This window comes from Stegostoma tigrinum, chromosome 1 (assembly GCF_030684315.1).
Source record: "Stegostoma tigrinum isolate sSteTig4 chromosome 1, sSteTig4.hap1, whole genome shotgun sequence".
Lineage (NCBI taxonomy): Eukaryota > Metazoa > Chordata > Chondrichthyes > Orectolobiformes > Stegostomatidae > Stegostoma > Stegostoma tigrinum.
The window spans coordinates 6,358,518-6,373,630 of record NC_081354.1 but is presented as its reverse complement, the minus strand read 5'-3'; the positions used below and the strand labels follow the sequence as shown (position 1 = coordinate 6,373,630).

Genomic DNA, 15,113 nt, shown 5'->3' with positions numbered 1-15,113 from the left:
ATTTTAAATTGCCCACAGTGTTCAGGGGTGTGTGGGTTATAGGGGGATGGGTCTGGGTGGGATGCTGCAAGGGGCGGTGTGGACTTGTTGGGCCGAAGGGCCTGTTTCCACACTGTAGGGATTCTAATCTAATCTAAACTGAGAAAGGCAGAAATATGCTCTAGAGCTGATTTGCTTTGCATCTGAGGGATAATAGCCTCTTTCCTGAATACAGGAACCATACTACGATCGAGTCGATCCAGTGTGGAGCTGGAGAAATACCGCAGGTCAGGCAGCATCAGAGGAACAAGGCTTAGGCCTTCCAGTTTTAGACCCTTCACCAAGACTATACTACTGTGATGTTCTTCGCATTGGAGACTCAAAACTGTTTAAATGAAAAAGTGGTAAATGATTCCTGGCTTTAAAGAGGTTCGTGTGGATCTTGAAACATTGACTCTGTTTCTGTTCTCACAGATGCTGCCGGACCCTCTGTGTTTCTCCAGCTGAGTTTCGGTGTCATTTTCAGAGCTCATGAGAAGTGACTTTTAGAGTATGTAACAATAACTTTGATTATGTAGCAACTTGATCAGAATGAGGTGCTGCGCAAGAGGCATTACAAAGTAACATTTGACACTGATTCACACAGGGAGATCTTTCGTCATGTGTCCAAAAATCTGTTGTAAATGCTGCATTGATATGTCAGCCTGTAAGGCAGGTTGAAGATGTGCAGTGGGTATTACTGTAGCGTTGCCTGCCTGACTCTGAGATCAGAGTGCTGTGGTTCTCAGACTTGTGACAGGAATGCACTCCTGAGACCTGTAAACTCATGCCCCCTCCCCCAATACCTCCCCTTTGCCTGTGTTGGGATCTTTATGAGGTGCTGATGCTTGACCACGGCCTCTTACAGCCTTAATGATTTTATCATTGCTTACAGGTAACCGTCTCGACAACATGTTGCTAAGGAGCACTGGGAAACTCAGCGTTGAAACCAAGAAGGGGTACATTGACAGTACCATGTCCACATCGCCTCAGAAGGATTTGTGGTGTCACTGTCACCATCATTGTCCTGAAGAGTCAGTTAACAACACCTGCAAGTAAGTTCACATCTCTGGCGTCTGCTTCTAAACTTGGCAGAACTTCACTGAAGCTCACCCTCTGTACAAGTCATCAGCTAATGGCCATTAAAATAAGGTGAGACAATGGCCTAGTGGTATTATCACTGGACTATTAATCCAGAGACCCAGGTGATGTTCTGGGGGCTCGCGTTTGAATCTCACCAAGGCAGACGGTAGAATTTGAATTCAAGATTTTTTTAAAAAGTCTGAGATTAAGAGTCTCATGACAACCATGAATCTGTTGCCAATTGTCATGAAAAATCCATCTTGGTGCTGAGACTCTGGACCGTAGTTCTAAGTTCCCCAAGCAGAAGAAAGCAGCGTTTCAATGTCTACCTTGTCAAAATGGTAAGGATTTTCAATGCGATAATCTCTTGGCCTTCCAAACATCAGAGATTTTGGCCTATGCTGCTAATAGACTTGATCTAGCGCAAGATGGGTTAAATCAGTCTCTTCCTATCCTGTAACTGCCACTGATTGGAAAGTCAGCATTTTCAATCTAATTCTAATCCTAATTCCACCCCACCCATCCCAGGGATAATTGTGTGTTCGTATGCCACCCTGGTTACTGTGTATGGGATCCTAAATGATTGTAGGGAGAACTGCATGCTGAGATGGACTCATTGAGATTCACTCTTTTGTCTTCAGAACAGATGGCTACTGTTTCACAATAATGGAAGAAGGTGAAACTGGAGGCTATGTCATCACATCTGGGTGCCTGGGAAAAGAGGGTTCTGATTTTCAGTGTCGGGTAAGTAGCTTTACTGTATTTGACTGTTCGTAGAACATAGAACATAGAACAATACAGCGCAGAACAGGCCCTTTGGCCCTCGATGTTGCGCCGACCTGTGAACTAATCTGACCCTATCCCCCTACACTATCCCAGCATTATTCATATGCTTATCCAAGGACTGTTTAAATGCCCCTAATGTGGCGAAGTTAACTACATTGGCAGGCAGGGCATTCCACGCCCTTACCACTCTCTGAGTAAAGAACTTGCCTCTGACATCTGTTTTAAATCTATCACCCCTCAATTTGCAGCTATGTCTCCTTGTACAAGCCGACGTCATCATCCTAGGAAAAAGACTCTCACTGTCACCCCTATTCAAACCTTCTTTTGTGAATATCTGGCCATTGAAGAGGCTTTTATGATTTGCCTATTTTTCTAATCAATCTGTTCAGGGAGAAGCTATTACACACCTCTGGAGCAGATGGGACTTGAACCCTGGTCTCCTGGTTCTGGGTTATGGACTCTGCCACTGCACCACAAAAGCCTCACCATGAATTGGTTTTTACTGAATGAAGAGGAAATTCAAAACAGGTGGCATCAGGATCCCATTGCCTTGGAAAAATACCATTGCAAAATTGACAATTACTTGGAGACCCACAGGAGAATTATTAATTTACATACTAATCAATGACACTTTGTCAACACACCATTAGGCATACTCTATTAATAATCATTTTAAATCTATTACAGAAATAATTATATCTTTCAGTTACAATTGCTACCATATCCAATTATGTTCCTTATTAAGGTAAAATTGGAGCAACCCCTAATTGATTCTAGTTGTGCTTGGGTTAATGTGGGACAGTGGCTCAGTGGTTAACACTGCTGCCTCACAGCGCCAGGGATCCGGGTTTGATTCCAGTCTGTGTGGAGTTTGCATGTTCTCCCCTTGTGCGTGCACGTTCCTTCTGTGTGCTCCAGCTTCCTCCAAAGATTTGCAGGCTAGGTGGATTAGCCATAGGGAATACAGAATTACGGGATAGGGTAGGGAGGTGTGCCTGGGTGGACTGCCCTTCAGAGGGTCGGTATGGGGCAAATGGCCTGCTTCCACACTTTAGGCATTCTATGTTAATGTAGTTGTTTCAAGTGTAGGCGAGGTTATAATTATTTTAAATGACCTGATGGGATTTGAACCCAGTTCTTTTGGCACTGCTACAGGGACATGACCACTGCACCACACATTGATGAGGGAGGCTTGTGTGAAGCATGGTTGGGCTGAATAGACTGTTTCTGTGCAATAAACTCAATGTAATTTGACTCCCTGTACATGGAGTAAATACACATCACAGCAACAAGTCTCACAGCCGTGCGAGGCACATACAACTTTGCATCAAACCTAAACGTCCTGAACATACACAGATCATCGAGGGTCAAACAAACTCTTCTTGCCTGTTTTCCTGGAGCATGTTCTGTCAGGTCAGGCCTAAAGCCCCATTGTAGGCAAAATTTATACTGCACAGTTTTACATAATGTCCCTTACAACTTCAGTAATCTGCAACTCTGAAAAGTGTATTCACTATTGTAATGTTATACTAACCCCAGAAACTGCAACGCTGCCTCAATACTGACTCTTCAGCAGTGCAACGCTCCCTCGGCACTGACCCTCTGACAGTGCAGCGCACCCTCGGCACTGACCCTCCGACAGTGTGGTGCTCCCTCAGCGATGACCCTCTGACAGTGCAGCGCTCCCTCAGCACTGACCCTCTGACAGTGCGGCATTCCCTCAATACTGACCCTCTGACAGTGCGGCACTCCCTCAATACTGACCCTCTGACAGTGCGGCGCACCCTCGGCACTGACCCTCCGACAGTGTGGTGCTCCCTCAGCGATGACCCTCTGACAGTGCAGCGCTCCCTCAGCACTGACCCTCTGACAGTGCAGCGCTCCCTGAGCACTGACACTCTGACAGTGCGGCACTCCCTCTGACAGTGCGGCACTCCCTCAGCGCTGACCCTCTGACAGTGCCCACTCCTTCAGCACGGACCCTCCGACAGTGCGGCGCTCCCTGAGCACTGACCCTCTGATAGTGCGGTGCTCCCTCAGCGCTGACCCTCTGACAGTGCCCACTCCCTCAACGCTCACCCTCCGACAGTGCGGCGCTCCCTTGGCGCTGAGCCTCTGACAGTGTGGTGCTCCCTCGGCAGTGACCCTCTGACAGTGCGGCACTCCCTCAATACTGACCCTCTGACAGTGCAGCGCACCCTCGGCACTGACCCTCCGACAGGGCAGTGCACCCTCGGCACTGACCCTCCGACAGTGTGGTGCTCCCTCAGCGCTGACCCTCCGACAGTGCCCACTCCTTCAGCACTGACCCTCTGACAGTGCGGCGCTCCCTCAGCGCTGACCCTCTGACAGTGCGGCGCTCCCTCAGCGCTGACCCTCTGACAGTGCAGCGCTCCCTCGGCAGTGACCCACTGATAGTGCGGCACTCCCTCAATACTGACCCTCTGACAGTGCGGCACTCCCTCAGCGCTGACCCTCTGACAGTGCCCACTCCTTCAGCACTGACCCTCTGACAGTGCAGTGCTCCCTCAGCGCTGACCCTCCGACAGTGTGGCGCTCCCTCAGCGCTGACCCTCCAACAGTGCGGCGCTCCTTCAGTGCTGGCCCTCCGACAGTGCCCACTCCCTCAGTGCTGGTCATCCGACAGTGCCCACTCCCTCAGCACTGACCCTCCAGCAGTGCGGCGCTCCCTTAGCACTGACCCTCCGACAGTGCCCACTCCCTCATCACTGACCCTCCGACACTGTGGTGCTCCCTCAGCACTGACCCTCCAGCAGTGCGGCGCTCCCTTAGCACTGACCCTCCGACAGTGCCCACTCCCTCATCACTGACCCTCCGACACTGTGGTGCTCCCTCAGCACTGACCCTCCAACAGTGCGCCGCTACCTCAGCACTGACCCTCTGACAGTGCCCACTCCCTCAGCACTGACCCTCCGACAGTGCGGCGCTCCCTCAGCACTGACCCTCCGACAGTGCAGCGCTCCCTGAGCACTGACCCTCTGACAGTGCGGCACTCCCTCTGACAGTGCGGCACTCCCTCAGCGCTGACCCTCTGACAGTGCCCACTCCTTCAGCACGGACCCTCCGACAGTGCGGCGCTCCCTGAGCACTGACCCTCTGATAGTGCGGTGCTCCCTCAGCGCTGACCCTCTGACAGTGCCCACTCCCTCAACGCTCACCCTCCGACAGTGCGGCGCTCCCTTGGCGCTGAGCCTCTGACAGTGTGGTGCTCCCTCGGCAGTGACCCTCTGACAGTGCGGCACTCCCTCAATACTGACCCTCTGACAGTGCAGCGCACCCTCGGCACTGACCCTCCGACAGGGCAGTGCACCCTCGGCACTGACCCTCCGACAGTGTGGTGCTCCCTCAGCGCTGACCCTCCGACAGTGCCCACTCCTTCAGCACTGACCCTCTGACAGTGCGGCGCTCCCTCAGCGCTGACCCTCTGACAGTGCAGTGCTCCCTCGGCAGTGACCCACTGATAGTGCGGCACTCCCTCAATACTGACCCTCTGACAGTGCGGCACTCCCTCAGCGCTGACCCTCTGACAGTGCAGCACTCCCTCTGACAGTGCGGCACTCCCTCAGCGCTGACCCTCTGACAGTGCCCACTCCTTCAGCACTGACCCTCCGACAGTGTGGCGCTCCCTCAGCGCTGACCCTCTGACAGTGCAGCGCTCCCTCGGCGCTGACCCTGTGACAGTACAGTGCTCCCTCAGCGCTGACCCTCTGACAGTGCAGTGCGCCCTCGGCGCTGACCCTCTGACAGTACAGCGGTCCCTCAGCGCTGACCCTCCGACAGTGCGGCGCTCCCTCAGCGCTGACCCTCTGACAGTGCAGTGCTCCCTCAGCGCTGACCCTCCGACAGTGTGGCGCTCCCTCAGCGCTGACCCTCCAACAGTGCGGCGCTCCTTCAGTGCTGGCCCTCCGACAGTGCCCACTCCCTCAGTGCTGGTCATCCGACAGTGCCCACTCCCTCAGCACTGACCCTCCAGCAGTGCGGCGCTCCCTTAGCACTGACCCTCCGACAGTGCCCACTCCCTCATCACTGACCCTCCGACACTGTGGTGCTCCCTCAGCACTGACCCTCCAGCAGTGCGGCGCTCCCTTAGCACTGACCCTCCGACAGTGCCCACTCCCTCATCACTGACCCTCCGACACTGTGGTGCTCCCTCAGCACTGACCCTCCAACAGTGCGCCGCTACCTCAGCACTGACCCTCTGACAGTGCGGCGCTCCCTCAGCACTGACCCTCCGACAGTGCGGCGCTCCCTCAGCACTGACCCTCCAACAGTGCAGCGCTCCCTCAGCACTGACCCTCCGACAGTGTGGCGCTCCCTCAGCGCTGACCCTCCAACAGTGCGGCGCTCCTTCAGTGCTGGCCCTCCGACAGTGCCCACTCCCTCAGTGCTGGTCATCCGACACTGTGGTGCTCCCTCAGCACTGACCCTCCAGCAGTGCGGCGCTCCCTTAGCACTGACCCTCCGACAGTGCCCACTCCCTCATCACTGACCGTCCGACACTGTGGTGCTCCCTCAGCACTGACCCTCCAACAGTGCGCCGCTACCTCAGCACTGACCCTCTGACAGTGCCCACTCCCTCAGCACTGACCCTCCGACAGTGCGGCGCTCCCTCAGCACTGACCCTCCAACAGTGCAGCGCTCCCTCAGCACTGACCCTCCGACAGTGCGGCGCTGTCTCAGCACTGACTCTCCGACAATGAAATTGTCACAATTATTGGCCAAACCACAGGACCTAGTGTTAACAGCTTGCAAATTTGGCAGGAAAACTGCCCTGTCAATGCTATGCCACAGTCTATGATGACTGGAGTATCATGAGCAAACACTGCGTACTGTTTAATACATCCTGAGAAAGATGTGGAAAACACTCCGACAAGCAGAGAAGAAATTCCTCCTTTTACTCCCCACTGTGATTGGAACCAATTTTGGAGACTGAGCTTGATTCAGTTGTTCTGACAGCGCCCACAAAATTCATAGAACTCCTACAATGCAGAAGAGATCATTTGGCCCATTGAGTCCACACTGACCCTCTGATGAGCATCCCACTGAGATCCGACCCCTACCCCATCCCTGTAACCCTGCATTCCCATAGCTAGTTCATCTAGCCTGCACATCCCTGTGCACGATGGGTAATTTAGCACAGCCCATCCACCCTAACCTGCACATCTTTGGGCTGCGAGAGGAAACCAGAGCACGTGGAGGAAACTCACGCAGACACAGGGAGAATGCACAAACTCCGCACAGACAGTCGCCCGAAGGTGGAATCAAACCCGGGTCCTTGGCGCTGTGAGGCTGCAGTGCTAACCACTGAGCCAGGGTGCCATAAGAAATAATTCTACCAGATGACACTAGCCCTACACCAGAACCTTGGAGGAAGCTTTTTTGACTGTGTATTCAACATTGAGAATTCAGCTTGGTGCCTGCCAGGGCATGATCTCAGCAGTCTATAACTACCCCCCCGCCCCCACATCCCCTCTCCCCATTCCGCACCTTGAAACCGTAGCATTTCTGGGCACTTAATCTTGTGGGTGGGCTTTGGTGTTGGACTGGTTCAGTGTAAACAAGTGGCACCACAGAGTCATAAAACTCTCGTTTCGCACGGACAGGTGTAATCAATCTGATCTCCACTTATTGGAACCAGATTTCACAGAGATCTGCTTCATGCATAAATCACAACACTAAGCAGGAAAGGATTTCAGCTCCAAGTTATGGACTGTAATTATGTGCATATGTAATGACCATACTCACCGCCAATGTAAATTGCGCAGTTTTGCTGCACCCAGCATAATTCCCTCTTGTGGGGATGGGGAGTGGAGACTGGCTCTACAGCACAGCCCATCCCTAGGGCAAAAGTGTCAGGACCGGCAATTTATTACAGTTTAGTGTTTGACCCGTCCGTGGGTCAAATAGCCATTTTATTTAACTCATAAATAAAATAGGCAGTGTTGCACAAAAGCAGTGTATCTTTCTCTATCCCGTTCACCTTCAGATCCCAGTTTGATTGTCTCGCCACTGTGCTCGGATTGAGTTATCAAAGTGAGCTGGAGGCCGGGCAGTCAGTTATCTCCCTCCGCTCCGCTGGGCTCGTTTCCACACCTCCCTGCAAAACTGACAGTGCAGATTCTGCCTGAGGGTGCATGGTGAGCTTGTTACTGCGCTTGAAGCCAAGGCTGGTACTCGTGCTGCTGGAATCTTCTGAATGAACCCTGCGAGTTAACCACTTCATAACCCATGCGTTTCTAACAAGACTGACTTAGCCTGTCTTAAAGTGGGAGGCAATGGCCTAGTGGTATTAGCACTGGACTATTAATCCAGAGGCCCAGATAACGTTCTGGGGACCAGGTTTGAATCCCACCATGGCAGACAGTGGAATTTGAACTCAGTAAAATATCTGGACTTAAGGATCTAGTGATGACCGTGAACCCATTGTCGATTGTTGGAAAAACCCATCTGGTTCACTAATGTCCTTTAGGGGAGGAGACTGCTATCCTTACCTGGTCTGGCCTACATGTGACTCCAGACCCACAGTAATGTGGTTGACTCTTAACATCCCTCTGGACAATTAGGGATGGACAATAAATGCTGCCTGGCCAGTGACACCTTCATCCTGTGAATGAATAAAGAGGAAAAATAATTGTAGAAATAGCAATCCCAATCTTAAAGTATTCTCTGATCCGCCTGGTCAGAGATGTTAATGGACACCTTTGGTGCAGGTGAAGCTTGAACCCAGGTCTCCTATCTCAGCAATAGGGACATTACCATTGTGCTGTAAGTGTACCAATCGCAGGCTGTTGTTACCGTAGCACCTCTGGTCAAAATGGTAATGGAGTAGCAGCACTGTGTGCAGGCTCATGAGCCTGGAGCTTGTCTGCTTGGTCCGCATTTACTTCTTTCTTTGTTATTTTTTCTTACTTCAATCTTCTGTGGAGAGCTGAATGTCCTGCATGTTTGATGCAAGGTATTTTCCCAGCGTCGATGGCAGAGCGAGTCATGTTTGTGCTCCTAACAGCGACAATAGCAAAAGGAAAGCAAGAGAGTGTTTCTGGTGATGGTGGAGGAAGGCGAGAGTATATCCCTCATGGTGGACAAGGGAGATGACAGTGAGTTACCAGCGATGGTGGAGGGAGTCAACTTTGGGCCCAGTGCCGAGTGCGGGACAACTTCAGCAGTGGCCGTGTTTACAAGATCGACCTGGCATGGACTCGTGACGACAATTTGGCAACAAAGGCAAGATGGTAATAAAGTGTGAAGCTGGATGAACACAGCAGGCCAAGCAGCATCTCAGGAGCACAAAAGCTGACGTTTCAGGCCTAGACCCTTCTGAGATGCTGCTTGGCCTGCTGTGTTCATCCAGCTCCACACTTTATTATCTTGGATTCTCCAGCATCTGTAGTTCCCATTATCGCCGAAGTATGGTGACATGGTTCTGCAGCAGTGGCATGGCAAAGAAACTTGAGGCTAGCCAACAGCTTTGTGTTGGTCTGTTTCTGCATCGGAGTCGAAGAGCCTGGGTCTCGGCCCATCGCTGAGACTGTAATGTTGAACTTTTAACTTCACTTTACTATTTTTCAACTTCTGTACCTAAGATTTTGTATCGTAGTACCGAAGACGGTGCCAGGAGTGGTGACTTTGTAAATGTTTCACTGTACTCCTGTATCCCTGTACCTGACGACAAGTGACAATAAACTTAATTCTAATAGCTCCTCCATATTCCCATGCTCAAACCTCATCAAGAATTGAACACTTCTGGATATTTTTAATCAACCTGTTCAGGGATGTCGTAACACATCTTTGCAGTAGGTGGTTCTTGAACCTGGGCTTTTTAAGCTCAAAGCTGGGGAGTTCTATCATTACTCCATAAGAACCCCTGATCCCAGAATTGGAATTTTTATTGAAATCAGATTTACATGATTTGCCTTGATGGAATTCAAACTTGCACTCCCAGAACGTTAGCCTGGTATTCTGTGAGATGAGCCTTGTGATATGATCACTATCTCACCACCTCCCAGTATCAGACTGACTGACACTCTCTAGCTAAGTAGCCTTTAGCTGTGATCAGACAAGTTGGGTGATGCCATGAAATCTTAATAAAAGTTAAAGGTAGAGATTAGTGACAATTTGTTGGAATCTGCAGGAAACAGAAGGAAGAGTAGGCTATTCAGGCCATCAAATTTGCCCTGCCACTCTAGATGATTACTGATCTGGATAATGGATATGACCATATCTGCCAACTGATATAAGCTGGCAGTAGACTGCAGGCAGCCCTGAATTTTCAGAGCCTTGCCCATGTTATTGTGTGCCACAGTTATAGGTTCCAGTTATGTTTCCGGTTCCACGTTTAAAGGCATAAGCATTTGCCAAAATGTAACGTTCAGATTTGGTTATAACCAGTATAATGTGGGACACTTCACCAATTTAATGCACTGATGCTTGGCTATTTCATCTCAAAACACAAACCGGATTCTCCTCAGTTTGCAGGATACAAACATACTCTTTGCTAATTGTGTAGGTGCAGAGGTCAGGAGATGGAGATTTCAGCCTGAGGCAGAGGCTAATGGTGGTGTTAATCAGCCTCACCAGATTCAATATAAATGAGATTTCTTTACGATAACAGATCAAGACTTGCATTTATATGACATCTTTTTACATCCTCAAAGCATCCTCTGCATCCAATGACGTACTTTTTAACTGCAGTCAGATCCCAGCGTACTCTTATTTGCGCCAAGCAAGTTCCCACAAACAGTAACATGATACTGAACAAGATAATAAAATGTGAGGCTGGATGAACACAGCAGGCCAAGCAGCATCTCAGGAGCACAAAAGCTGACGTTTCGGGTCTAGACCCTTCATCAGAGAGTACTGAACAGATGGTTTGTTTGTGTCATGCTAATTCGGGGGTGGATGTTGGTGAGGACAATATGGATAATAATAATTAGGAGGAGAGCCTGCAATTCAGAGTGTGAATGAGAAGGAGGATCTCCAATGATCAGAAGACCTGGGAGTGGAAGGTTCCAGAAGCAGATTGGCATAGAATTAAATTCTTCTTGTTTATTTCTAAATTGATTTGATTTTAAATGTTATTTCATTTGACAATTTTGTGATTATAGCAATGTAAAGTATTTTGGTTTGCAGAGTGTAATGCTTTTCTTTCTGATAACGAAAGTGCTACAGAACCTAACTACAGTTTCAGATTGGCCCTGCTGAGACAATGTAATTCACTTGAAGTTGTTTCACATGTGACTGACAGAAAACCACATCTTTGAGTGAGGACTCACTGTAAATACATTCTAAATTAGCAAGTTGGTGGTCTGCTTTCTCAGAATAAAGAAAATGGGCTTATTTCAGAAACCAATAAATGGTAAAGAATCATTTGACATGATTTGGACCTGGTGCCCTTTACTTTTCTTCTTCTTATGGTCCCTTTACTCTGAAAGCGTTATTGAAGTGAGAAGGTAATATTTGGAATGGGTGACCTGATGAGAGGAAAGGAAAAAATGATGAATTAGACACAGGTGAGGTCCCGGAGGACTGGAGACTTGCTAATGTTGTCCCCTTGTTTAAGAAGGGCAGCAAGGTTAATCCAGGTAATTATCGACCGGTGAGCCTGACGTCAGTGGTAGGGAAGCTACTGGAGAAGATACTGAGGGATAGGATCTATTCCCATTTGGAAGAAAAAGGGCTTATCAGTGATAAGCAACGTGGTTTTGTGCAGGGAAGGGCATGCCATACCAACTTAATAGAATTCTTTGAGGATGTGACAAAGTTGATTGAGGGAAAGGCTGTAGATGTCATATACATGGACTTCAGTAAGGCGTTTGATAAGGTTCCCCATGGCAGGCTGATGGAGAAAGTGATGTCACATGGTGTCCAGGGTGTGCTAGCTAGATGGATAAAAAACTGGCTGGGCAACAGGAGACAGAGGGTAGTAGTAGCAGGGAGTTTCTCAAATTGGAGACCTGTGACTAGAGGTGTTCCACAGGGATCTGTGCTGGGACCACTGTTGTTTGTGATATACATAAGTGATTTGGAGGAAGGTGTAGATTGTCTGATCAGCACGTTTGCAGATGACACTAAGATTGGTGGAGTAGCTGATAGTGAAGGGGACTGTCAGAGATTACAGCAGAATATAAATAGACTGGAGAGTTGGGCAGATAAATGGCAGATGGAGTTCAATCCAGGCAAATGCAAGGTGATGCATTTTGGAAGATCTAATTCAAGGGCGAACTATACAGTAAATGGAAAAGTCCTTGGGAAAATTGATGAACAGAGACATCTGGGTGTTTAAGTCCATTGTTCCCTGAAGGTGGCAACGCAGGTCAATAGGGTGAAGGCATGTGGCATGCTTTCCTTCATCAGACGGAGTGTTGAGTACAAGAGTTGGCAGGTCATGTTACAGTTGTATAAAATTTTGGTTCGGCCACATTTAGAGTACTGTGTGCAGTTCTGGCCGCCACATTACCAAAAGGATGTGGACACTTTGGAGAGGGTGCAGAGGAGGTTCACCAGGATACTTCCTAGTATGGAGGGTGCTAGCTATGAAGAGAGGTTGAGTAGGTTAGGATTATTTTCATTAGAAAGACAGAGATTGAGGGGGGTAACTGATTGGAGTCTACAAAATCGTGAGGGGTATAGACAGGGTGGATAGCAAGAAGCTTTTTCCCAGAGTGGGGGACTCAATTACTAGGGGTCATGAGTTCAAAGTGAGAGGAGGAAAGTTTAAGGGAGATATGTGTGGAAAGTTCTTTACACAGAGGGTGGTGGGTGCCTGGAACGCATTGCCAGCGGAGGTGGTAGACGCAGACACATTAGAGTCTTTCAAGATATATTTGGACAGATACATGGATGGGCGGGGAGCAAATAGACACAGACCCTTAGAAAATAGATGACAGGTTAGACAGAGGATCTCGATCGGCGCAGGCTTGGAGGGCTGAAGGGCCTGTTCCTGAGCTGTAATTTTCTTTGTTCTTTGTTGAATTTTTAAAGATCTTTATATGTTAAACCGGGTCCCCCATTTTAATCACCATGTCTTTGCAAATTTTTTTTCTTGAGGATACTCCAAAGTCCTCTCAGCGAAGAGCTATTGAATGCTGCACAGATCGAGACTTCTGCAACCGCGATCTCCACCCAACGTTGCCACCCCAGGACATGAGAGGTAAAACAAATGAGGGATCATTTCCGAACGTACGCTTGTTCAAGAGATGTAACTGAGCAGAGTTTTTATTTTAAATTTTATGCATTCTTGTGCATGAGCAACACTGGCAAAATAAGCATTTGTTGCTCATCCCTAATTGCCCCTTGAAACTTCCAGGGTTGTACAGTTTAATGATTCTCTTGATATTGATTACACTGCATCAGTTTTTATCCTGTTGTTACCCACTGTATCACTCAGGTTGTGTGAGATTGATTTGTTTTGAAGTCTCGGTGCAGGTGTGGTGCAACTGTTCTCATAAGGATGGCTTTCATTGCATTTTGACATGCTTATCGTCACTGTGCAGTAGATTTTCAGATTGATCAGACAAAACACACAATGTTTTGGCCCCATTTTCTGTGGTAGTGAATTCTACAGGCTCACATTCTCTCTGGGTGAAGACATTTCTCCCCATCTCACTCCTAAAAGGTTTATCTCTTACCCTTAAGCTATGATCCCTGATGCCAGACTTCCCCACATCAGGAATATCCTACCTGCATCTAATGTGTCTCAACCTATTAGAGTTTTACAGGTTTCTTTGAGATTTTGCACCCCCCCCCATTCCTCTAAACTCCAGTGTACAATGTATACAATCCTAACCGACTCAATCTCTCCTGATATGTCAGTCCTGCCGTCCCAGGAATTAATTTGGGAAGTCTTCATTGTACTCTCTCTTGCTATAGCAAGAACATCTTTCCTCGGAAAAGGAGACCAAAACTGCTCACAATATTCCAGCTGTGGCCTCACCAAGGCCCTGTTTAACTGTCAGAAGTGACATGACACCGGGTTATCATTCAGCAGGTTTATTTGCAATTACAAGCTTTGAAAGCACTGCTCCGTTCATGTGAAGTCTCTGCATGAGTGCCAACATACAGCTTTCCTTTATTATTACCTGCTGCACCGTATTTTCAGTGACTGATGTACGGGGACACCCAGGTCTCGTTGAATATTCCCCTCTGTCCATGCACAGCCATTCCAATAATAATCTGCCCTCGTATCTTTGCAACCAAAATGGATAACCTCTCATTTATACTCCATCTGCCATGCATTTGCCCACTGACACAACCAAATCATACTGCAACATCTCTGTATCTTCTTCCCAGCTCGCCCTCCCACCCAGCTGTGTGTTGTCTGCAAATTTTGAGATGTTACGTTTAAGTTCCCGCATCTAAATCATTTGAATCCTGATAATCGTGGGAAGTGTTATAAAAACGCAAATCTTTTCTGGTATTAAGTGTACTTTTTGTGTTGAGCAGTGAAGGACATGTCTCCTTGGCACCTGTTGTGAAAGTAAGATTGTGGTTTTTTTATTAGCTGGCTCTAAGGGCATTTTGGAGCGGAAGCTGATATTCTGTTTCAGTACTGTAACCTGTTTAAGCCTCACACTCTGAAAATTAGCCCCTCAAAGCCCTGAATAGGTCCTAGTACACAGGCACAGAGGTAAAATGGAATTGCAGAGAGGCAGTTTAAAACCAACAAAGTTATATCTTTCTTTCTGTCCCTCCAAGTCGGATTTTATACCCCCCTCCCCCGCCACCCGCACCCCCTAAGCTTCGCTAGTGGGTTTGAAGCCAATGGAGTTGGGGAGAGATTTATAAAGTTCATGGCAGGGGCTTATGCTTTGTCTAAATACCTACTTGTGACTGGTGTGAAATCTGAGGACAGAAGTGTCGGGTAGCCTTGTAGTCCCCTTGCCCCTAAGTGTCTAACTAATGGATGGTCAAGGGTCTCATCAGGACCTGGAGACCCCTGTCCTCCCAACACTGTGGGTGTCCCTACCTCCCAAAGATTGCAGCAGTTCAAGCAGACAGCTCATTACCACCTTTCTCAGGGCAGTTAGGGAAGACACTTCAGTTGGTTCTACATAGATAGTGAACAAATGCACTTTGTTATCGCACAAAAGTAAAAAGACAAAGCATTTTGTGGAGCCTGTGGATCAAGTATCTATTAGTTGTAGGTGTTTCCATTCACTTTTTTTTAGTAATTGGGAAAATCTTTTGTTGTGTTTTTGTTTTCCCTT

At 48.6% G+C, this 15,113-nt stretch overlaps 1 protein-coding gene across 9 annotated transcripts in view; it reads left to right on the top strand.

Annotated features, from left to right (window-relative positions):
* bmpr1ba (bone morphogenetic protein receptor, type IBa) overlaps positions 1 to 15,113 on the top strand; it is a 466,435-nt gene that overhangs the window by 417,754 nt on the left and 33,568 nt on the right. For all 9 annotated transcript variants that reach the window (XM_059649546.1, XM_059649318.1, XM_059649359.1 and 6 more), the window contains 3 exons: positions 914 to 1,073; positions 1,743 to 1,845; positions 12,955 to 13,057. In XM_059649546.1, coding sequence (XP_059505529.1) covers positions 931 to 1,073; positions 1,743 to 1,845; positions 12,955 to 13,057 — 349 coding nt within the window. In that variant the 5' untranslated portion in view covers positions 914 to 930. The remainder of the gene's footprint in view (positions 1 to 913; positions 1,074 to 1,742; positions 1,846 to 12,954; positions 13,058 to 15,113) is intronic.